The sequence below is a fragment of the Mustela lutreola genome, chromosome 9 (genome assembly GCF_030435805.1).
Source record: "Mustela lutreola isolate mMusLut2 chromosome 9, mMusLut2.pri, whole genome shotgun sequence".
Taxonomy (NCBI): Eukaryota; Metazoa; Chordata; class Mammalia; order Carnivora; family Mustelidae; genus Mustela; species Mustela lutreola.
The window spans coordinates 127,093,128-127,115,618 of record NC_081298.1 but is presented as its reverse complement, the minus strand read 5'-3'; the positions used below and the strand labels follow the sequence as shown (position 1 = coordinate 127,115,618).

At 45.1% G+C, this 22,491-nt stretch overlaps 1 protein-coding gene and 1 long non-coding RNA gene across 4 annotated transcripts in view; one reads left to right on the top strand and one right to left on the bottom strand.

Moving 5' to 3' along the window:
* Positions 1-329: 329 nt before the first annotated feature.
* LOC131807289 (uncharacterized) lies at positions 330-20,531 on the bottom strand. The gene is made up of 3 exons (XR_009344379.1): positions 20,403-20,531; positions 18,699-18,767; positions 330-864 (listed from the first exon to the last, which is right to left on the bottom strand). It is a non-coding gene; the product is annotated as an uncharacterized LOC131807289 (long non-coding RNA).
* The window catches only part of EFR3B (EFR3 homolog B), an 89,166-nt gene continuing 86,401 nt past the window's right edge, over positions 19,727-22,491 (top strand). For all 3 annotated transcript variants that reach the window (XM_059132474.1, XM_059132473.1, XM_059132472.1), the window contains exon 1: positions 19,727-19,969. In XM_059132474.1, coding sequence (XP_058988457.1) covers positions 19,885-19,969 — 85 coding nt within the window. In that variant the 5' untranslated portion in view covers positions 19,727-19,884. The remainder of the gene's footprint in view (positions 19,970-22,491) is intronic.

Genomic DNA, 22,491 nt, shown 5'->3' with positions numbered 1-22,491 from the left:
CTGTGTCTTGAGATAGCCCTGCTCCTTATCCTGGACTCCTTAAATCCCCTAGAAATCAAGAGCTACCAGAAGCAGAGTAGATTACCGTTGGCCCTAGAAGCAAATAGATGCAGTGTACCAGTTACGATGAGGAAGAAATCAATCATCTGGAACAGAAATAATGAAGATGTAGGCCAACCATTACCATTTGTGACATGTTGCCTTGGCTGCTTTTTTTTTGGGTGGGGGGGAACCAAAACACAACAGGATATGTATGTATGTGTGTATTGGTATACACACACACACACACACACACACCCCTGTTGGGTTTTTGGCCCCTCTGGAGAAACCTCACTAATACAGAGTTTCTACCTAATTTCCCCCAAATCAAGAAAGGATTAAATGGAGGCTTAATTCTCGTACTTTATCTCAGTGTACCTGCTTGACCAAATGTGGAATGTCACGGGATCAGATCTTGTATGTTTGTCGGGATTTTGTCGACTTAAAAGGCAAGAAGGACAGGATTTGCTGACTCGTGCATCAGGTTGTCCTAACCATGACTCTGCAGATGTGAGTGGGTTTAGAGGTTTAAATAATGTCATTGGTTCTGTCCTCCCATTGTTGACTTGTTTGCTCTGGAGTTGGCTTCCCAGCCAGGCAGGTTCTCCCCATCTTGTAACAAAGATGGCCTCTGGCAGCAATTGACATTACGTTGTTTTCCCTTCATGTCTTCCTCAGTAGATCCTTCAAAAGTCCCCAGGATGACTCTGATAGACTTGTCTTGGGCCAAGAGAACCAAATAGTCAGAAGGATGAAATCCTTTAATGGCCAGTTCACATTGTGGGTCCACCGTGCATGGGAAGACCAGGCAAGAGATCAGCCATCCTGTGAAGTAGAGGAGGAGCAATTCTCAAAAGGAAAATGCGCCAGGCTGATAAAAAGTAATGTATTGATACACTTTTATAAGGGTCAGCATACTTTCTGAAAATTTAATTCAAATTAGCAAGGAATAGGATGAGATGTGTGAATAATACAGAGATTTTTAAGACATGCTTTTTTGTCCTTCACATATAATCTAGTTGTTCTGAAACTGATCACATTATTTAATAATTTAAGGAAACATGAATTATTTCATTAGAAACTATTTTCTGAGTGCTTACTGAACGCCAGACATCGTGCTAGATGTCTGTTGTACGGAGGTAAAAGACAAATTTCTTCTCACAAGGACCTTACAATCAGGTGGGAAAGACAAGCAAACCAGGAAACATTTTCAATGTGGGGTCACAAGTGCAATGGTAGATGCGGGCATAGGCGCCATGAGACTCCCCCAAAGGGCACCTATTTAACTCTAGGGTTTAAGGAGCTGATGCATGAGCTGAAGTTTGAAAAACAAGTGGGGGTCAGAGAGATGTTGTAGGATAGGAAAGAGTCTTGCAAAACAGAGGGACTAGCGTGTGCAGGAGACCAGGGTCACAAGGTAGGGTACTGTGTTTGAAGAAGTATAGATAACTTGAATGGTGTACAGGTGGGGTGCAGGGAGGGGCGGAGCTCGAGAGGGAGGCTGGAGACAGATCACAGAGCCCTGTGCCAAGCCCACAGATTTGAGTTTATCCCTGAAGGATTCTAAACAGGGCATGATGTGTCCAGATTTGCAATTGAGCGTGCTGCTCCCGGCAGCAGATGGAGCGGAGTGAGCCAGACTGGAGGCAGGAAGAATCGTCAGAACACGGCTGTGGGTATGTAAGATACGAGGAGAACGTCTTTACAGAGAATGCCCCTTAATAACATAGGGGAAGTAGCAAAATCACTTTTTTGCAATCCCAATTCAAGCAAGGATTATGATTATCCACCGATGTTAAAATGTTCATATGGTCTTAAAGAATCATTCATTGGATTATTAATCACAAAGGAAAATCCGTGCCTTTCCAATGGAAAGATCTGGCAGCCGTCCCCTTAATCTCGAGGTCAAACTCAAGCACAGTGGAACAATCCAAAGTTCTGTGCCTTCTGCTGTGAGGCAGTAAGAGTCACATAACTTCTCTTCTCTCGTGTTCTTTCCAAAGATGTTTAATCTGAATTCAAGCTTTAAGAAACAGACAAATCCAGAATGTGGGAGCTTTTCTAAGAAAAATGGCTGGAACTCTTAAATAATGTAGTATATGGGAAACAGAAATACAAAATGTGAGGGGAATGTTCTAAATGGAAAGAGGTTAAGGAGAGCCAACAACCACATGCATATGGAACCCTTCCTGAGATCTTTGATCAAAAACTTGAAACAGCTATAAAAGACATTTTGGGGACAATTTGGGAAAGTTGAACATGAACTAAATATGAGGTAACAGCTTTCTAAGTGTGACAATGGTATCATTCCCACGTAAGAGAATGTCTTCATACTTAGGTGATGCTGGAGAACTGAGGAGTAAAGGGTCTTGATATCTTCAACCTAGTTACAAGTGGCTACATCAAATGCATAATGTATATATATATATGCAAATATGTTATATATGGAAGCTTTGGCATATATGATGTATGGTATGTATGGGTGCTCTTTTGTATCTAGACCATACACGGTGTATGTGTGTGTATGTGGGGGAATGGGACAGATCACCATTCTGCAATGTCTTTTTCAGAATTTTACAAGAATGGGATGTCATTTTGAAACCTTATTATGATGAAACACATTATATACTTGAGAATGAAATAACTGATATATTAAAATGTTAAAATATGTTAATGAAATATTCAAATGTTTCTTTAACATTGTTTGTATCTCATATAATAAAAAGATTTACTGTTTTCTTTTTTAATTTGGTTTGCATTCATTAAGGACTGCATTTTAAAAAAGATTTTGTTTATTTATTTGAGAGAGAGTGAGCGCAAGAAGGGGGAGGGGCTGAGGGAGAGGGAGAAGTAGGTTACCCGCTGAGCAGGGAGAGTGACATGGGGCTGGATCCCAGGACCCTAAGATCATGACCTGAGCCGAAGACAGATGCTTAACTGACTGAGCCACGCAGGTGCCCCAAAGATTCACTGTTTTCTTGTAAGATATTTTCCAAATGGTGACAACTCTTGGCTCATTTTTTCTTGTTCTGATATAAGACTGACCTGTTATACTATCAATTCAATACCAGAGAATACCAGGATAAAGAAAAGACAAGGGAAAGATACAGAATTTCTCAGTCTATGATACTCTATCACCACCTCTGAACAGCAGTGATGGGATTTGTAGGGGGTATGAGTAGAGTGAATGCATAACAGGGGACAACCAATTGAAGGGAGAAAGGAAATGAATTAAATAGACGAGGCGTGGAGATACACACATATGGTAAATACCTTGGAGATTCCTTCTCCTTTCTTACTAATGCCAAATAATAAAGTTTAATTTTAATGTATTGTGTATATGTGTGTGTGTGTGTGTGTGTGTGTGTGTGTGTGTGAGAGAGACAGAGGAGTGGGAGAGACATGTGAGGGGGATACATCTATTTTTTTTTTAAAGATTTTATTTATTTGACAGACAGATCACAAGCAGGCAGAGAGGCAGGCAGAGAGAGGAGGAAGCAGGCTCCCTGCTGAGCAGAGAGAGCCCAATGCGGGGCTCGATCCCAGGACCCTGGGATCAGGATCTGAGCTGAAGGCAGAGGCCTCAACCCACTGAGCTACCCAGGTGCCCTGAGGGGGATACATTCTAGAACTTAAAAAAACAAAAAACAAAAAACAAAACCAGTATTAATCGTGAGCACTTTCTAATGTCATTAAATTAATTTTAAAACATCCTAACAGTTGACAGATGGATATGGTTTATTTTTTCCAAGGAAGACCCTAAACCATTCACTCATCTAAGCATGTAGTATTTTGAGCCAAGAAGTTCAAATCACTTAATTCATCTTCATGGTTTCTCTGGGAAACAAGGAGAAAGAAGAAATTACTCTCCATCCCCTTTTTTACATGCCATCTGTCTATAAATGCATATATTTTGATTATGCACTTTATAGAAAAGGAAATTCCATAAACCAAGTACATCTCTCTGAAACACTTTAAACCCTCATTAGAATATATACATTCACCTGAAATTATTGCCTACAGACACCCTGTATTCTTGCAATTTTCCAAATATGTACACTTCTATGGCCATCATGCTTATTATTTTTAATGGCTACATAATATTCCATTTTATTGATTATGCCACAGTTTGCTCAAATACCTTACTCTGACATTTTTAGGGGTTGTTTTTAAACTACTTTTGGCATCATAAGTAATCTGTGAATGTGTCATTGTGCAAATACTTTGTTTACCTTTTGGATTCTTTACCTGAGTCTCAATGATGCTGGCTTTATTGTTTCATTTTTGCTAGACTTGTAAGTATATAATAGAACGTATAAGCTGTTTGATTTGTATTTCTCTCATTTCTGTCAGTGGTTTAGCCCACAGTTTCTATTTGCCTGTGTATAAAATTGTCTATTCTTATCCTTTTACACACTGACCAATTGCCACAGAGAAGATAAAGAGTAGCCATAAAAATTTTTATTAGATCTAAATTTTTTAAGAATGTAAGCTCCCACGAGTTATATTTGTCACAAATCGTTTTCACATTCTGTGGTCTTTCCTTTTTAAACTTCGTTCAGTTACATTATTTAATATGATGTATTAATAGACATTAAGAAGAAACTGTAACAGGATTTGCTCACAGTTTCTTTTCCAGTGATTTCTATTGCCCTTGGAGACCTCCTTATCATCCCTGCAATTCCTAACACCTGAATCCTCTGGTCCCACAACAAGAGGAGAAAATAGCTTTGGCTCAAGGTTGAAGTGAGGCCTGGCATACCCTGGGAACACAGCCTCCTCTCTGGGGGCCATGACTGAGAGCTGGGCGGCTAGTCCCCAGGGACATTGTTATCTTCACTCTGTTCCCAAATGATCACTGTGATATCCCAGAATTAAATCTCTGGCTGTCCCTTAAGCTATGGGGTGAAGGAACCAGAACTGACTATTCCCAGAGTTGCCTGGGAGGGGTGGGGGTGGGGGGTCACAGGGAGAAATGGGCAAGGATGGTGTGTCTCTTTGTGTCTCTTTGCCTCAGTCATGCTTGCTCCAGATCACTGCAATGACACTGCTGCCCCCTTCCATTATCCTGGGCCCGAAACAGGCATTGCACACTACCCCGGCTTGGGGCTAGAGGTGTGAGACAGCTCCCAGCTCCACACAGAAGATTATCTTTATGGCTGTTTCTGGCAGAGCTCAGTCCGTGTGTGTGTTGTGTCTCTGGAGTCTCTGTTGTGCATTACACCTGTGTCCAGCACCGCCTGCACCGTCCTTGTGATGTGTGGATGTGTGCTTGGTCCCCAGAAGCCATGAGGAGGGAGCTGCTTCATGGCCGCCAAGCCACATTCTCCAACGCAGTCATTCTGCTCGGCTGCGAGCACTTGGACCTCAGTGGGTCCTCGAGCTCTCCACTCTGATTCTGCTGAGGCGTAAATAATATGACCCGGGATGAGAATCCACTCGAAGCTGGAGGGGCTGGGGAGCATGGTGGTTTGGGAATGGGAGTGGCGGAGGGGAAGAGAAGGAGTGTGGAGATGGTCTACCACTGTGTTTCGAAGAAGGCGTACTCTAAAACTTAAAGATAAAAGGATACACACATTTGTTTGAAAATGTTCGGTTAAGAGCTCTGAAAGGCATTATCAACTGCCTGAATTACGGGACTGCAAAAGCTGGTATGATCTTCCTCAACTTACGGTGGGATTCCATCTTGAGAAACACTTCATCAGCTGAAAATACCATGAGTCGAAAATGCATTTCATTCACTTCACCTGCAAAACCGCACCCCCCTTCCATGTGCTCAGAACAGTTCCACTAGCCTATAGCTGGGCCAAATCATCTAACCCAGAGCCTACTTTATACTCAAGTGTGGACCATCTCATGTAACTCACTGAAGACTGCGCTGAAAATGAACAGAATGGTCGTGCGGGTGCAGAAGCATGGTTTGTGTGTGGACGGTTCACTCTCACGGTCACAGGCTGGCTGGGTGCTGTGCTCCCTGCCCAGCATCATGAGAGAGGGTTGTCCTGCACAGCGCCAGCCCGGGGAAGAGATCCAAATTCAAAATTTGAGGGATGGTTTCTACTGAATGCACATTGCTTTCACCCCATTGTGAAGTCAAAAACTCCTAAGCTGAATCATCCTAAGTCTGGGAATGCCTATATTGAGGACATGGTGATAGAGAGCTGTTCACACACAGGCAGAGTGAGAAATTTCAAGGATAAAACAAAGGAGGGTAAGACTCAGGGCAAACACTGTGTAAAGAAAGAGTCGGGCAGGAAGCGGGGGGTGCGGGGGGGATTGCGGCAGGACAGGGTTGTCACTGGCAGGGCTGACCCCATAGGCAATGGGGTACATCCAGCAATTCTTCATTCTATCCATAAATAGCTCTCTGAATACGAGGCCATACATACCATTATTTGCTTAATATTTATAATGGACTTTCTTTTTGAAATGTAAGCATCTGGGGCGCCTGGGGGGCTCTGTCAGTTAAGCCTCTGCCTTCGGCTCAGGTCATGATCTCAGGGTCCTGGAATCGAGCCCTGCATCGGGCCCTCTGCTCAGCAGGAAGCCTACTTCCCCTCTCTCTCTGCCTGCTTCTCTGCCTACTTGTGATCTCTCTCTCTCTGTCGAATAAATAAATAAAATCTTTTTTAAAAATAAAAGAAAAGATATTTACAATAGCAAACTGTATTTATTGAGCAATATCCACATATAAGTGGATCCGAATACTTCAGACCTGTGCTGTTCAAGCATCGGCTGTTATTTTCAACCCTCAATTGAATGTGAAGCTGCCAGAGCAAAGACGCATTAGTCTTTTTCATCATTATATTATCAGGCCTACCCCACTGCCAAGTACATTGTAGCTCTCAATGCAGCACTCAATTCAAGCTGTTGAATGAATGAATTCCACTGTCTAGCACCCTTGAACAATTCTTCCTTTTATCAAAATCTTTTCTTAGCTGAACTTTCAATCTGCAACATATTAAGATCTCTAGATTTAAAGACCAAGACCAACTGCATTACTGGCTTATTTGTTTGGTCCAGCTAGCCAGTGAGATATTTCCCTGCAGACGATCGGCTTAGAGTCTTTTAAATCACACTTATGTGGTGGGGCCACCTGTTTTGCTTCACAAAATAGCAGTGTGCATGACGGGTGACAGCAGTCTCCCAGGTTGGACTCCTGGGTTCCAGTCTCTGATTTCTCACTTACTAACTGTGTGACATTGAGCAAGTTATTGAGCATCCCTTGACTCAGTTTCCCCATCTGTAAAATTATACCTGCCTCATAAGGTTTTTTTTTTTTTTAATGTTTTTGACATGGTGCTTGGCACACCGTAAGTGCTAAGTAAATTATCATTATAGCTACTAGATGCCTTTCCCTGCATGCTCTCCAGTTTATTACTATCTCGTTTTCAAAGTGTAACCAGTCAGTGGAGCACCTAGGTGGCTAGGTCGGTTAAGTGTCTGCCTTTGGCTCAGATCATCACCCCAGCACCCAGGGATTGAACTTCATGTTGGGCTCCCTGCTCAGTAGTGAGTCTGCTTGTCCCTCTGCCACTCCCCCAACCTGTGCTCTCTAACTCACTCTCTCTCTCTCTCTCTCTCAAATAAATGAAATCTTAAAAAAATAAATAAATAAAGTGTAACCAGCATTCTAGTCTGAGCAGAGCAAAAGGTACAGGAGGCTAGCATTTAAGTTCTAGATATTTTACTTATTTTTAAAGATTTTTATTTATTTATTTGACAGAGATCACAATAGGCAGAGAGGCAGGCAAAGAGAGTGGGGGAAGCAGGCTCCCCACTGTGCAGAGAGCCTGATGCAGAGCTTGATCCTAGGACCCTGAAATCATGACCTAAGACGAAGGCAGAGGCTTAACCCACTGAGCCACCCAGGCGCCCCTAGATATTTTACTTATTTTAATACATTCTAAGATCACACTGGTTTTGGATATCATACTGTTGAACCATATCAACCTTGCATTTAGTAAAACCTTCATGCCTTTCTGTATGAATTTCTGTCCAAATAGCACTTACCTTTCCTGTCTCTGAAGAATTGTTTAAAAAAAAATGCAGAACTTTTACATTTGTTCCTATTAGGTTTAATTTTGTTGGCTTAGACCTGGTATTTCAGTTCATAAGGGTCATTCTGAAGTTTGATGACATTGTGCCATATTGGTTACCATTCTTAGATCTATGGTGTCTGCAAATTTTTTAAGTCCATTTTTTTAATGGCTTATCTAAATCGTCCACAAAGTTGTTGAACAGAAAGAGGCCAAAGGCAAAATCCATGTAGCATTAGTAAAGTCTCTGCAAGTTAACATCTAATGGACCAACAGCATTCTTCACACAACATCATCCAGCCTAGAAATCTCTGGTCCATAAGGATTCTAGATTACCACTTCTTAATAAAGAAGCCTGTAAAAACTAGGGTCTAACGATGTTTGTCGAGGTATACTTATAAAAGCAAAAAATAGAAAACTATTTTGATGTCCCATAAGAGGTAATTGATGGAATACGTACTTCCAATGGATTATTGTCAATGTAAAAAAATTATAATTCTGCAGACTCATGGTTTCTAAACTTATTTTGAGCCATAGATACTATAGAAATTTGCTGGCTTTGCTCCCTCGTTTTCATACCCTCTTCTGATAATGTCATTTGGACATCCAGGAGGAGATTTCCCTTTCTCCACTGATGGACTTTTAGTAAAACTAATAATTTTCCTTTTGCTTCCCTAGCCAGAGGGTAAACCCCTGATCCAACTTAGGACAAGTGGGTTCTCTCTCCTAGCACTTTAAAAACAAAAAGTTGGAACTGATGCACCACAACAGTCATGCCCTCCTCCAGCTGGTTAATACAACATTCCTGCTCCTGGGAGCCCAGAGCTGCCCTGGTTCCTGCCCATTCTGATTCTGATTTTTCACCTCTGCCCTTGAATCGATGAGCTACACATAACCTTCTAATGATTTGCATTTTTGTTTCAGTTATCTAGTGTTAATTTCTGTCCCTTAAATCCAACATTCTATGTACGGTAACAGATGCTACAATTGTGGCAAGCCTAGCATAATGTATAGAGTTGTGGAATCACTATGTTTTACACCTGAAACTAATGCAACATTGTGCGTCAAGTTTACTTCAATAACAAATAAATTTAAATATTAATTTTAAAACTTTAACTCTAGAGCCCTTTAATACTTTGTTAATCCATTTCTAAAATTACAATATATAAACAAAACAAAACAAAAATCCGGAGTGTCCATGTTAATGGGAGGTCTATCCATTTGGCTGCCTCTTGCCCCATATAATAAATGGAAAAGGCTCTACAAAAGTAGTGTAAAATGGAAGTCCTCTTTCATTGGTGCCATATTTTCTCTTCCTTCTCTGGGGATATTAAATGTAAAGTTTTCTTCTACTACCTACACTGTCTCTATGTCCTGCAAGTCCTTTTTCCTGTTTTGTGTTTTGTTCTCTATCTTTCATGTTAGATGCTTTTTTTTTTTTTTAAAGATTTTTTCTTTATTTATCTGACAGAGATCACAAGTAGGCAGAGAGGCAGGCAGAGAGAGAGGAGGAAGCAGGCTCCCTGCAGAGCAGAGAGCCCGACGTGGGGCTCGATCCCAGGACCCTGGGATCATGACCCGAGCCAAAGGCAGAGGCTTAACCCACTGAGCCACCCAGGTGCCCCTGTTAGATGCTTTTCTTAAGGATCTGAGGATCTTTGGCTTTCAGTTTATATTTAAAAGCAACCCACTAAAACATGATGAGAAATGTGAATGGACAGGAGTCCTATCCAGTTCTCCCGTTTTCAGCTCCACTCCCTACATCTGGCTCTTAGTGCCTGTGATCCTGAGAATTCCTGGAGTTCTGCTGTCCACATCGCCTTGTTTTCATTGGCATCTCCTTTGTGGGCACTTGTTTTCCATCTCTTTGTTCTGCCAAGTCAGTGCCATACATCTACTTTCCTTACTTCGATCTTCCAAAAACGTGCTGTCCTCTATGGTCCTGTTATCTCTTCTCCTCATCTCCATTTCCTTGCAGATTCTTATCGTTCTTAGTCCTTTAATGTAATTTTAGTGGGGAGGAAGTACGGGTAATCGTTGGAGTTCATTTCACTAGAAAATTCTATCTACTTTTCCATAATTACCATGGTTTCTTTTTATAGTAAAAGCAAATAATGGTATTTTTCACCTTTTAAAGACACAGTACTTAAAACATTTTCATTTTGTCTACTGATGGTCAAAAACCAATTAATGGATTAACAGATTGAATGATTGGTCAGTTGATTCAAAAAGGAAATAAAGATGGTTACTATGACTGATCCTTCATAAATTCATACTGGCTCCAAGTGTTCCCTTAATCATTTTCTAGGTATTCACAACAAGCAACCCTGTTTAACCAAGTGATTCTATTAATTGTCAGCATTTAACATGAATCTGGTAATTAGCAGAATCCACAATTTTCCTTCATACAAGGTCATTTCAATTTCAATTCCTTTCTAGTTTCTCATGAATTTTTAAAGTTTATTGATAGTTACTTTGCAATCCCTTTTCCAAGACTTTCTAACATCTTAGAAAGAAATTTATCTAGACATGGAGATTTTTATTTGTTAAAATAATTAATTCTAATAAACAACTTTTGCCTACCTTACGCTTTGTCTTTTTGATGTTTGTTCTAAATCTTTTCAGTTTAAAGACCATAGTAGACTTTTTCTGGGGGGAGTGGAATGGGACCACCTAGCATCCAAACACACTTCTCATGTGAGGGAATCCAACATCTGTAGGAAACAAGGTTCCACCTTCCACTACAGAAACCAAGCAGAACAGCTCTCCTTGTTCTCCACATACCAACTAAGCGTGCAGTCTACAACCAGTGAAACAGACGCTACTGTTCAAGATTTTGAATATTGTGAAGATACAGAAGGTGGTAGGTCTTTGTTACTGCAGTATGGATTTGAAAGAACAGATGAAAAGGAATGAGCATCCTTTGTCAGAGACACTAAAAGTGGCAGCAGCACGTAGCCAGTGGTGGTGGGGTCAGCCATGGTGGCCTTATTTTAGTGGTGTGATCCTGAAGGCATTTGGATTCCCAGTCTCTCTTGGTTTCTGGCTGGGTTTTGATCTTGGGCTTCCTATTGACTCTCTACTATTCTAATGAATTTCTTTTCTGCTTAAGCTAGCCAGAGTTAGTTTATGCTATGTAGACCAAGAACCTTGACTAGTTCAAAGAAACTGGTGCTGGGAGATCGTTGCCAGCAACAGAACCTTGGGGAAATTGGTAGAAGACAGAATCTGCTACCTAGTTACTTAAGACTAAGAAAAGTAAATATCATTAGTATACATGACATCCAGTGGCTGGAAAAAATTAAAAGGTAAATAATGCCCCTGATCGCTGTTTGTTAGAACCAACTATTTGATCCTGCCAAACTACAGCAATGTCAAAAGGAATTACAGGACTACAGAATGCTATGACTTCCGTTGTGTTGAATTTGCCTAAAAGAAAATAAGTCGCCAACTCAAGTTCTTAAATTCTCAGACTGTAATACAAATTTTCTGAGACTGCATGAAAAAAAAACTCATTTCTTACAGCCACAGGACAGAGATAACTCAAAGCTACACTCCAAGAGTTGCCAAATTACAAAGTCAGTGGAATTGACAGCCTCCCTAGATCTCTGACATCAAAGTTGGGGCATTGATCAGCAAACTGGTATACCTCAAGCACTAAAATGGGAAAATATGCAAGAATATGAAGAGCTTAGGAAATCCTATTCCGCCCTCAAACCTCACTGAGCCTCCACCAGTCCTAACAGGATCTGCCTTTCTATCTAATGAGGCTATTATTATTTTACATGAAGAAGCATCTAAGGGAGTTACCTTGCAAAGAGAAGCCAATTATCCTTCCCTACTCTACCACCTTCACTCCTCGTTATCTCCAAACATATAACTAGAATTAGGTACCAGCATGCCCAGGGGGGCCAATTATAAAGTAGAACCCAGGAGTTAATGATCAGCGCTCACTGTGGGCAAGTTGCACATACACACACACACACACACACACACACACACACACACCAACTTTTCTTAATTTATATGAATATGGTGGGAAACACACATGGGAACAGTTTGGGGTTTTGTTTTGTTTTGTTTTTTTGTTTTTTGTGGTTTTTTTTTTTTTTTTTTAAGGAAGATAACCAACATTTTAGATTCAGCTAGAATTTATAGACGTGGATCCATTTTCTAGAAATTTGAATTTAACATACTAATTTGAGTAGTTGGAAGTGTTTCTCCTTATTTTCTTGGTGGGCTGCCTAAAACCTAGTCACACTAGAGAACAATGTTAAGTGAAGCCAAGATAGTGTAAGGTTGAGGAAGGACTTCAAAGGCACTGAAGGGTAGAAATATCCGAGGGCATTTTTCATATCCTCTTTCTATGTCCCCAAGGTGGCCCAGAAAATGCTCATGAAGGAAATCTTTGAGAGCGGTTTAATGGCTATCCTAAGTAGGCCAAGAATGGCTGTGTTAGGCTACCGCTGAAAGGGACCCTCCCCCTGCAACTCCCCTTCCTTTATTTCAAACACCATGGACAGATCCTGGCTCAGCAAAGGCCAAAGATGACAGTTAATTGCTAGTGATACAGGGACGTGATTTGCATCTTGGGCAGCAAGGCGAGTATGATAATCAGAAGCTTCAGGCCTTCCAGGATTTTTTTTATACTAAAATAAATAATCAACCACTAGGATCCCATTTGACTTAAAAATTTTTATATAAATAATTTGAAAATTTGAAAACCAAACACCTGGTCTGCTGGAAAAATGTTTGGCTCAAGTCTTTACAATAGAGTGGCAGCCTCACATCAAATTGCTAGACCCAAGACTTCATGAATAAAGGGAAAGCCTGGGTGCATTTGAGGAACAACACTGCCGTGCCACCACAAGTATAGACGGTGTGTAGTTCTACCCTTTCCCAAAGGGGATTGTGGCCACAAAAAAAGGATCACTTAGGGATTACTGGGCAATGACTTTGGCCTAACACTAATTCTTCAAAACATTTCATATCTCTCTTGCCCACTGGTTGGAGTGAAGGTCTACTAGAATCAGGTCATAAGTGGAATTTTGGTCAGAATCTACTTCACAGTGGGCCCTAGAACCCTGGAGTCCATCCCATAGTTATTCCCTCAGCTCTTGAGTACAGAGTTGGACTACACATTCTCATAGCTTGGCATAATCACAGAAATGGGTTCCTCACCTGTGGAGGAAGGTCTATTATGTAAATAGGGCCGTGTGGAAGTACCGGTGATCTCTCCTACCAAACAATATGCTGATGGCCACTTAGGTTGTTTCCGTATCTTGGCTGTTGTGAATAATGCTCCAATTGAGCATGGGAGTGCAGACATGTCTTCAAGATATTGACTTCAGGGGTTGCTTGGGTGGCTCAATTGGTTGAGCGTCTGCCTTCTGCTCAGGTCATGATCACAGGGTCCTGGGGTTGAGCCCTGTGTAGGGCTCTCGGCAGGAAGCTGACTTCTCCTCCCTCTGCCTATCACTCTGCCTACTTGTGCCCTCTCTCTCGGTCAAATAAATAAATAAAATCTTTAAAAAAATAGATATCTATTTCATTTCCCTTGGATACATATCCAGGAGTGGGGTTGCTGGGTTATATGGTAGTTCTATTTTTAATTGTTCATGCTGTTTTCCATATTTACTGTAGAATACATTCTCACCAACAGTGCACAAGGGTTCCCTTTTCTCCACACACTCACCAACACTTGTTATCTCTTGCCTTTTAGGTAACAGACATGAAGTGGTATCTCATTGTGGTTTTGATTTGTATTTCTCTGATGATTAGTGATGTGAGCGTCCCTTCATATACCTGCTGACCATTTGAATGTCTTCTTTGGAGAAACATCTATTCAAATCCTTTGCTCATTTTCATCTCAGGTTCTTCCTTCTTTTGATGTTGAGTCATATGAGTTCCTTATGTATTTTAGATATCAACCCCATACCAGGAACATGGTTTGTAATTATTTTCTCCCATTTCATAAGCTGCCCTTTCATTTTGTTTATTGTTACCTTTGTTGTATAAAAGCTTTTTAGTTTGATGTAGTCCCATTTGTTTATTTTTGCTTTGCTTACTTATGCTTTTGTTGTCATATCGAAAGAATTATTGCTAAGATCAATGTCAAAAAGCTCTTTAAGTATGCTTTCTTCTAGGAGTTTCAAAGTTTCAGGTCTTATGTATAAGTCTTTAATCCATTTAAAGTCAATCTTTGTGTTTGGTATAAAATAAGTGTTTAACTTCTCTCTTTTGCATGCAGATACCCAATTTTCCCAGGACCATTTGTTGAAGAAGCTGACTTTTCCCACTGAATGGTTTTGGCATCCTTGTTGAAAGTCATTTGACTGTGGATGTGAGGGATTATTTCTGGGCTCTTCATTTTATTCCATTGGTTTATATGCCTATCTTTGTGCCCGTACCATACTGTTTTGATTACCATTACTTTGTAATATGGCTTGAACTCAGGAAGTGTGATGCCTCCAATTTATTCTGCTTTCTCAGGATTGCTTTGACTATTCAGAATCCTTGTGGTTCCATGTGAATTTTAGGATTTGTTTTCCATTTCTGAAAAAAATGCTGTTGGAATTTTGATAGGGCTTGCATTGAATCTAAAGATTGTCTTGGACACTGTGGACATTTTAACATTCATATTAAATTTTTTAAGCCATAAATACAATATCTCTCATTCATTTGTGTCTTCTTTAATTCCTTTAAGCAACATTTTAGTTTTCAGAGTCCTGACACTCTATTTTGATCCTTCTTCTGATATGCCATTTTTTAATGTCTTGACTTACCTTTCCTACTAGACCTGATTTTTCTGGATGGCAGGAGTGTTCTTAGTTCTCTCTCTCTCTTAGACTCTCTAACAAAGTCTCTTGCATGGAGTATGCTCTCAGTAAATGTATGTCCCATAAATTAGAGCACAACGGAGTCCTAAGCTAACAGACGTAAGATACGAATGGGTTCAAAATCAAATTGACTTCCTTGGTTATATGCATGTTGGTATAAAGATGTGCGAGCTTCTTCATTATTTTCCCTTGGGAGTGGCTGAGCATTCTGTCATGGAACTGAACTGAGCTGTCATCCTTGAGCTGGAAAAGTGAGCACTTTTAGAGATTCAGAGATTTAGGACTTTAGAGATTTAGAAGCTGAGAATGGGGCTGAGTATCAAAGAGGGGTCCTGTAGCCAAGCGGAGCCCAGGGAGGGGGAAATGGGCATAGCCAGGGATTTCCAACTTCACGGCCACCAAAGACTGGGCATCTTATGGGAGAAAAGGAGAGGTGCTCTCCAAAGCCACCATGAGGCTGTGAATAGACAAGGCTGGGAAGTCTGGGTATGGCTCAGGCAGGCCAGGGAGAAGTGCCAAGGGTTCAAGTCACCAGGCTCCAACGTCCTTGGAGAGTTGGCATCTGGCCTCACTGAAGTCCCAGGGCTCTGCCTCCACTGGTGCCATTTTCCCAGGCTTTGAGTTCAGCATCACACGTCCTTCCTATATTCCTAGTGGTCAGGTTTTTCTCCCTTCTCCAAGTTCACTTAAACCCCGCTTTGACCGGGTTGGCCAGGCCGTGGGCAAACCTGTTCCTTCTGGGTGCAGTATCATGCTGGTCTCCTTAGCCAAGGTCTGGAAAGCCAGATCTGACCTTCTGAGATGATCCGTCTGACCAGCCATTCACCTCCCATGTTCTTCCTTCTTCTAAACCGTGTCTTTCAATGGACAAACATGGCGCCATGGGCCTTCAAGTCTTTCAGTGTGTCCCAGTGGAAGCAAGCATCGCACAGGCTGGAGATGGGAGGTGATGAGTGGCGAACAGGTGGCTCCTGACAGCTGGGAACAAGGACAGAGTGAAAGGACAGAAGAGTGGGGGCAAAGGGCATGGTAATTCCTGAACTTTCTACTAGAAGCAAGTGAACATGGATTTGAACTTCACATGGGAAGGGAGCCTCTTCTCCAGAGACCACAGACAGCAGCACCTAATGAAGGGAAGCTGACTCTGTTCTGGGGGGTAAACACGAGAGGAACCGAAACCAGTGAAGAGGACAGTGACCAGGAGAATTTGCTTAATATTTTTAAACCTTGAAATGTCAATAATCGATACCTCACTTCACTCACTCTCTGGCAAAATCTGGTTTAGAGGTGAAATCTGTCTGCAGCAGCCTTCTGTTGCACAGGCTGTGATCTCACGGCAGCAGGCAGCTCTGTCCCCGTGTGTCCCTCCTGCAGCCCAAGGCAGCTTCCAGGAACCTGGCCAAGAGCACGTCCTACTGACCCGGCTCTGGGCTGTTTTCTGTGTTGTGGAGATGCATTCTTCGGTCCTAGGATACCCACCTGCTCCTAAACTTGGGTATTGTTTTTATAGGCTGTTCTTTCCCTGAGGCTCCTGAGAAGTAGGTCAAGGTACCTGCTTCAAGGGAGAAGTGCCAAAGGTTCAAGTCACCAGGCCCGGAGTCTGGAATCCTGAGTTCTATTTCAGGCTTCACAGCTAATCAGCTACGTGACAACTTTAGGGGCACACCCTCCCTCTGGTTCTCCCTGGACCCTTCTCCAGGCCGGATCATTTCTTTTCTCAGGAGCGCTATCACCCGGAGCTGTCGTCCTCTTCCGTTTTATCCCTCTCTGGAAGGCCCTTTAAAGCCATTGACCGCTTAAGGCTGGTGCCCAGAGCAAGAGCTGCTGTAGCTGTGTGGCTGGTGGGGCAATTAGAGGCTCCTGGACAGACACAGAGGAGACTGGTGTGGCTGTGTAGGGCTGGAACATCACAGACCAGGCTCCTGGACTGAAGGGACAGGCGTGGTGTGATGCCAGAGCCCAGGATGCAAGTGAGAGTCCAGCTTTTTATGCCATGCTTGTGGACTGCCTCCCACTTCTAAGCCCTCCTTTCTCTGAAGTGCAGGGAAATCTGGCCTTTGGTCCATACAGAAACTCTGGAAATTGTGGTGCCCATTGAAGGGATCATTGAGCTGTTGCAGCCAAGCACATTGCCCGGAGTGATCGTGTTCCCCAGGGTGCTCTCTGGCAAACGGAGAATAACTTTTCCTTAGGCTCAGTTCCTCCAGCCTGGCCGACCAGGTGCCAAGACACCTCTGGGCTCTGGCACAGCTGATGCCTCAAGGGTCCACCGCTGATAGCTTAGAAGGGGTGAAAATAAGAGCACCTGCTTTGGTCTGGATAGCTTAAGACCCTCTCCACCCCACCCTCCAAACCCGAATAACGGGAGAGTGAAATACAGATGAGGAAGGAGAGCAAAAACAGGTAAAAGAGAAGGAAGGGGGCATGGCCTTTGGACTGTGGAGAACTACTCAATTCAAAATGCAGTTGTCTTGTGTGCATCAGTGTGGACTGCAAGGCGTTACAGTGTGGTCGGAAAACTGTTCCTGGAGGGCAGAGTGTCCTGGGCTTGAATCCCTGCTTGATATTTACTAGAGTCATCTCACCTCTCTGGGCCTCAGTTTCCCGGCTGCAGAATGGGAGTAGCACTGTTGACCTTTCAAGGTTGCTGGGAGTGTTGGCTGAGATAAACTATGTAAAGTGGCCCAAAGCATAATACACACACCATAAATGCTATTTCTTCTCTACTTTCCTTCCTGCCATACTCATCACCATGTTTTGGGTTTCTGCAGATACAGAAAGAACCTAGGTAGGACTGAAATCTGAATTCTCACTTTTCCTCCTTACCACAGTTCACCTAAATAGCTGATAGCTGCTTGATGTCTTTTCATGGGCACACTGTCCTGGCTATTGGGACTCTTGGTTTCTGCCCTTACATTTAAATTGTGAACCAGGGGCACCTGGATGGTGCAGTCATTTAAGCACCTGACTCTTGATTTCGGCTCAGGTCATGATCTCAGGGTCGTGAGATGGAGCCTCGCATCAGGCCCCGTGCTCAGTGGGGAATCCGCTTGTCCCTCTCCCTCTCCTTCTCTGTCCTCCTCCTCCTGCTCATGCACCTGTGCTCCACCATGCTCGCTCTCTTTCTCTCTAATACATAGATATAATTTTAAAAAAGAAAAAAAAAAAAACTGTGAGCCAAAAGACTGTGCCTCCACCCAACTTCCTCATACAGGAGTAGCACCTGCCAGACATTTCACTCCATGAAGATAGATAGTGCATCAGCCACCATGCTGAGGGCACCAGTGTTTAATATTTTGCGTTGAACAGAACTGTGGGCTGGGAGTATCTCCCAGTGTTCAGACCAAGCTTGACTCCAAATTCTCCCTTCTACACTGGTTCAGGTGTGACTCTTAGCAGATCTCAAAGCTACCTGACTTCCTAAAACTAGAGAATAGAGATACAGCTTCTTTGTAAGTCATCGGAGGGTCAGGACTAAATGTGAAATTCAGGAACCCTCCCAGGGTTTCCAGGGGGGCCTCCAGTGCTCACATGTGCTGCTAAGAGAGGTAAAGAGGTAAAGGAGCTAGAGCAAAACCTGGAAACAGCAAGAAAGTAGAAGGAGATGGTGAGGCCAGACAGAAATAGGGAACGTGAGTTTGGGGTACAACGGAGAGAGCACTGTTCCAAGAGTCCAGCCACCCTCCGGTTCTGTTCCCTGCCCTGGGGGAGGAAGGAAAGAAAGTAAATAACTGTGTGAGTGCCCACTGTGTACTTTCACGTAGGTTTTATATAAACTTACCAATAGTTCTGCAGGAAGCTGAGGTTCAGAGAGGGTAGATGACTGGCCTGCAGACACACAGCTCGGTATCTAGGAAGAACACAAATTAGCCGCCTCCGTTTCCTCTTCTGTACAATGGGAGACATCACACCATCTTTAAGGTTGTTACCTCCTTCACTCCTACTTGTAGAATATGTTAGGGACAAAAACCTCAACCATGGGATAAGAGGAGAAACTAAGGAATAGATGCTGGAAGGAAGGCCAGGTGAATGCGTGAGAGGCCGAGGAAGCTGGATGGAGACGCCTTAGGGAAGCCACCAGCTAGGCCAGAAGATGTCATGAGGGTGTGGGGCGGGAGCCTTCTGTCTACCGTCTGCTTCTCACATAGGGTGAAGTCAGCCTGGAGCACAAGTAGAGAGGATCCTGGGCGCAAAAAGTGTGAATTATGCAAGGGGCATAATCCCCTGCAGCACTTAGGGGTTGGGTGGGGTGGGGTCCGTTTCCCGCGTACCTGGCGCAGGATGGACGCTCTTTGGTAGCCAGAAGCTGACTAGGAGGGCCACATCGGAGTTCTTAATTAGGAAATGGGGCTTCGCTGAGGGAACCAAGGAAGGAAGGAGAGTTAGTCCCTCTAACTTGCCTCCCCAGGCTCAGCCTAAGCATCCTGGACAGATCGGGGTGGGGGTGGGGAGGGGTACACCTGCAGCTTCGGGAGCCCCTGCTGACCCTCTGGGCGCAAGGGTTAGCGGCGATATCCGCTGTCGGCCTGCGCATTCCGACAGGGGCAGGGAATTTGGGTGGGCGACTCCCCCGAAGAACGCTGCAGCTGGAAAACGCGCGGCCCAGGACCTGGGAGCGACAGGCTGGGAAGGGCGCACCTTGGGGTTGGGGTTTCTGGGGAGACTGCTGGGGCCTCGCCAGGCGGAGGGCGGGAATTTGCCTGGGGCGGGGCGCGGCGGGGCGGGGCCGGGGGTCGGGGCGGCCTGGCAGTGGCCGAGCAAGGGGGAGGGACGTCTCATTAGCATAGCCTCCTCCCCTCCCGGCGCGGCCCTGCCCGGCAACCCGAGCGCAGGCCGGCCGCGCTCTGTCTGGGCGGCTGAATGGGCGCGGGGCTCCCGGCTCCGGCCCTTCCGCGTCCCGCCCTCGCTCCAGCTCCCGCCCCGCCCCGGCCTCCGCCGGCAGCCGCCATCCGCCGCCCAGGCTGTGAATGAAAGGCAGGCGCCGCCGGGGCTGGCTGCAGGCGACACGGCGACGCGGCCTCCCAGGAGGCGCTCGCCCCGCGGAGATGTACGGTAAGGAGGGCTCTGCCTCGGGGCTCGCAAACTTGCGGGGCGCGGACCATTGTCCCCCTGCGGGGCCCGGCGAGGCCAGGGGGCGCGGACTCGGTACCCAGCCGGGCTCTTTCTGTCGCCCTGTGCGCTCGCGGCTGCGCTGAGAGGACAAAGATGCTTGAGGCCGGGGACCCTGGGGTCCTCGGAAGTCCTTCGGGCCGGTAGTGCGCGGGCGTGGGGCGGGTGGGCGGTGGTCCGTCAGGGGGCGGGGGGGCTGGAGTGACTCGAGCGGCTGCGTGGTGGGGAGTGCGGGTCTCCCCTGGAGCCGAGCAGGCAGGGAGCGTTGGTGGAGGTGGCCGTGTGACAGCATTTGCAGAATTAACAAAAGCGGGTTGCGCTGGGGAGTTTTATGCGGGAAGCCGGCCTGGGATTGCGGGGAGAGCTCGCTGCCTACCTTGTGCGGGGCTCCGAGGATGAGGGGGGCGGCGCCGGTGCAGAGGGCTGGGGCGCGAGCCAGTCCTGGGAGCTTCTTGTTGCCGCCCCTGGAGGGACGTGGCCTCTGTCCACCCCTGCCGCCCGCGGGTCCCAGGTTCCCTAACTTCCAGATTAGCCCTTCTCAGTGATGAAGGGAGGAGACGCTGCTGAGGGTACAGCGCACCTTCTGGGGAGTCGGCCACCTTCTGGCTGTCACCACCCCCCACCCTCGACATCTCTTCCTCCCTTCCCCAACCATCCCCTCAACTGATGTGCAACAGTTAGCCAGACCCTCCTGATGCACAGTTCCGCTTTTAAAATTTGCCAGGCATTTCTCTGGTTTGGAGGCATTGTGGGTGAAGAAAAGAGAGCAATGGAACACTGGAGACCCAGACCAGTCTAGGAATCAACGGCCTTATAGAGAGGCTCAGATGCTATGAACTGAGGTGTGTGTGTGTGTGTGTGTGTGTGTGTGTAAGAGAGAGAGATGATCCCGATGGACATAAGTCCATCAGGACGCAGGTCCGGGGTTCTGACAGCTATTTAGGATCAGCCAAAACACTGGAGCTGTGCTCGCCTCCTACCCCTGCTGCCAGGTAGGGGCTCAGGTGGCACCTGGGGGGAGAGCGTTGGGAGAAGAGCAAGTTCCCGATTTCACGCCGCTGCTGAGGCCCTCTCAGCTGCCTCACTCTGCACACAGACCATGAGTCACAAAGTTTGGTGTAGGCAGAGGAAGCTGAGCATAGTACAAAGGCTCCGCAGTCAGTGGGCCTCACTATTTAGAGAGAGAGAGAGAGAGAGAGAAAGATTCGGCCCTACCACCAGTATCCTTTCCTGTCCTGTGGTCACACATCTGCATTTTTGAACCAGGTGGAGACATCAGCAGATCCCCCTCGGCGAGTATGATTTCTCTTGGATGCACCAAAGGTGGGGGTGGGGGCTGGTCTGAGAGCATGTTCTGCCGGACAGTGGGGACTCTGCAGGAAGGTAGCAAGGTGAATAAGCCAGGAGGTAACAAGCTTTTATAAGCTGGGAGGCTGTGAGGTTCCCAGGAGAAAGCCCTATTTTCTTTCTTTCTGTTTCCCCCCTGTTCTTTTCTGCAGAGTGTGCAGGCTGGCACTGCAGATCACTTGACAAGAGCACGTGACTGCAGGGCACCTGCAGTGGGGAAGGAGTTAGGACCGGGCCCATGAGAACTGGGGCGAGGGGGGGCTAGGAACCCTAGTCCTGCTGGACCACCTCTCTGCCTTTACTCTGGAACAGTTTCATAACTGATCTCAGCTATCTGGACATTGGGGGTCCTAGTCTGCCTCTGCTGTATGAAACAGATCCAGGAAGAACTGATGGGTACAGAGAGGTGAACTGGGAAGCCAACATATCTGGGTGTTATTTTTGGATACCCCACAGCTTTTTCCTTTCTCTGTTATGGTTTTATTCCTCCAGATGCAAACAGAGATGGCACTTACTCCTAAATCATTCATAGAAAGATTATAAAGAAAGAATCTTCTGGGCAGTTGCCTGCAGCAAAGGGAAGTCACGCCGATGCTGGTTGGGAGATTGTTACTGAGTCTTGCTTAGTGCAAAGCCTTGTCTTAGGAAGTGTGAAAGGGAGGCTGCTCTCCAAAGGGAGGCCTCAGTGGCCCGGATTTCAGTGTTTTCTTGCGTTTCATGAAAAGAAAGGGTCCATGAGATACTTGTAGTCATTCTCTCTCCAGCAGTCAAGAGAGTGATGAAAAAAAGAAGTGGATAGAGAGGTTGGGAAGGCATAGAGACAGACTTTTTATATTTGGTTCTTGTTTTTCCCTATTTTCCAAGTGATTTGCTCAAGGTGACACAGTTAGGTGGAACAGGGGGGAATGAAAACAGGCTTCCTAGCTCAGTGCCCTTCTCCCCTCAAAGCCTCGGGTAAATGCTCATTGGGAGAATGCCATGAGGGATGTTATTGGCTGATGGGCAGTGAGGCCCCATGTATGGCCAAAGGCACCTAAAATTTAGGTAAAAGTATCCCTTGACCACCCACCTTGGTGACTTGATCCCACTCTGAATTTGTAAAACCTGACTGCTGTTGG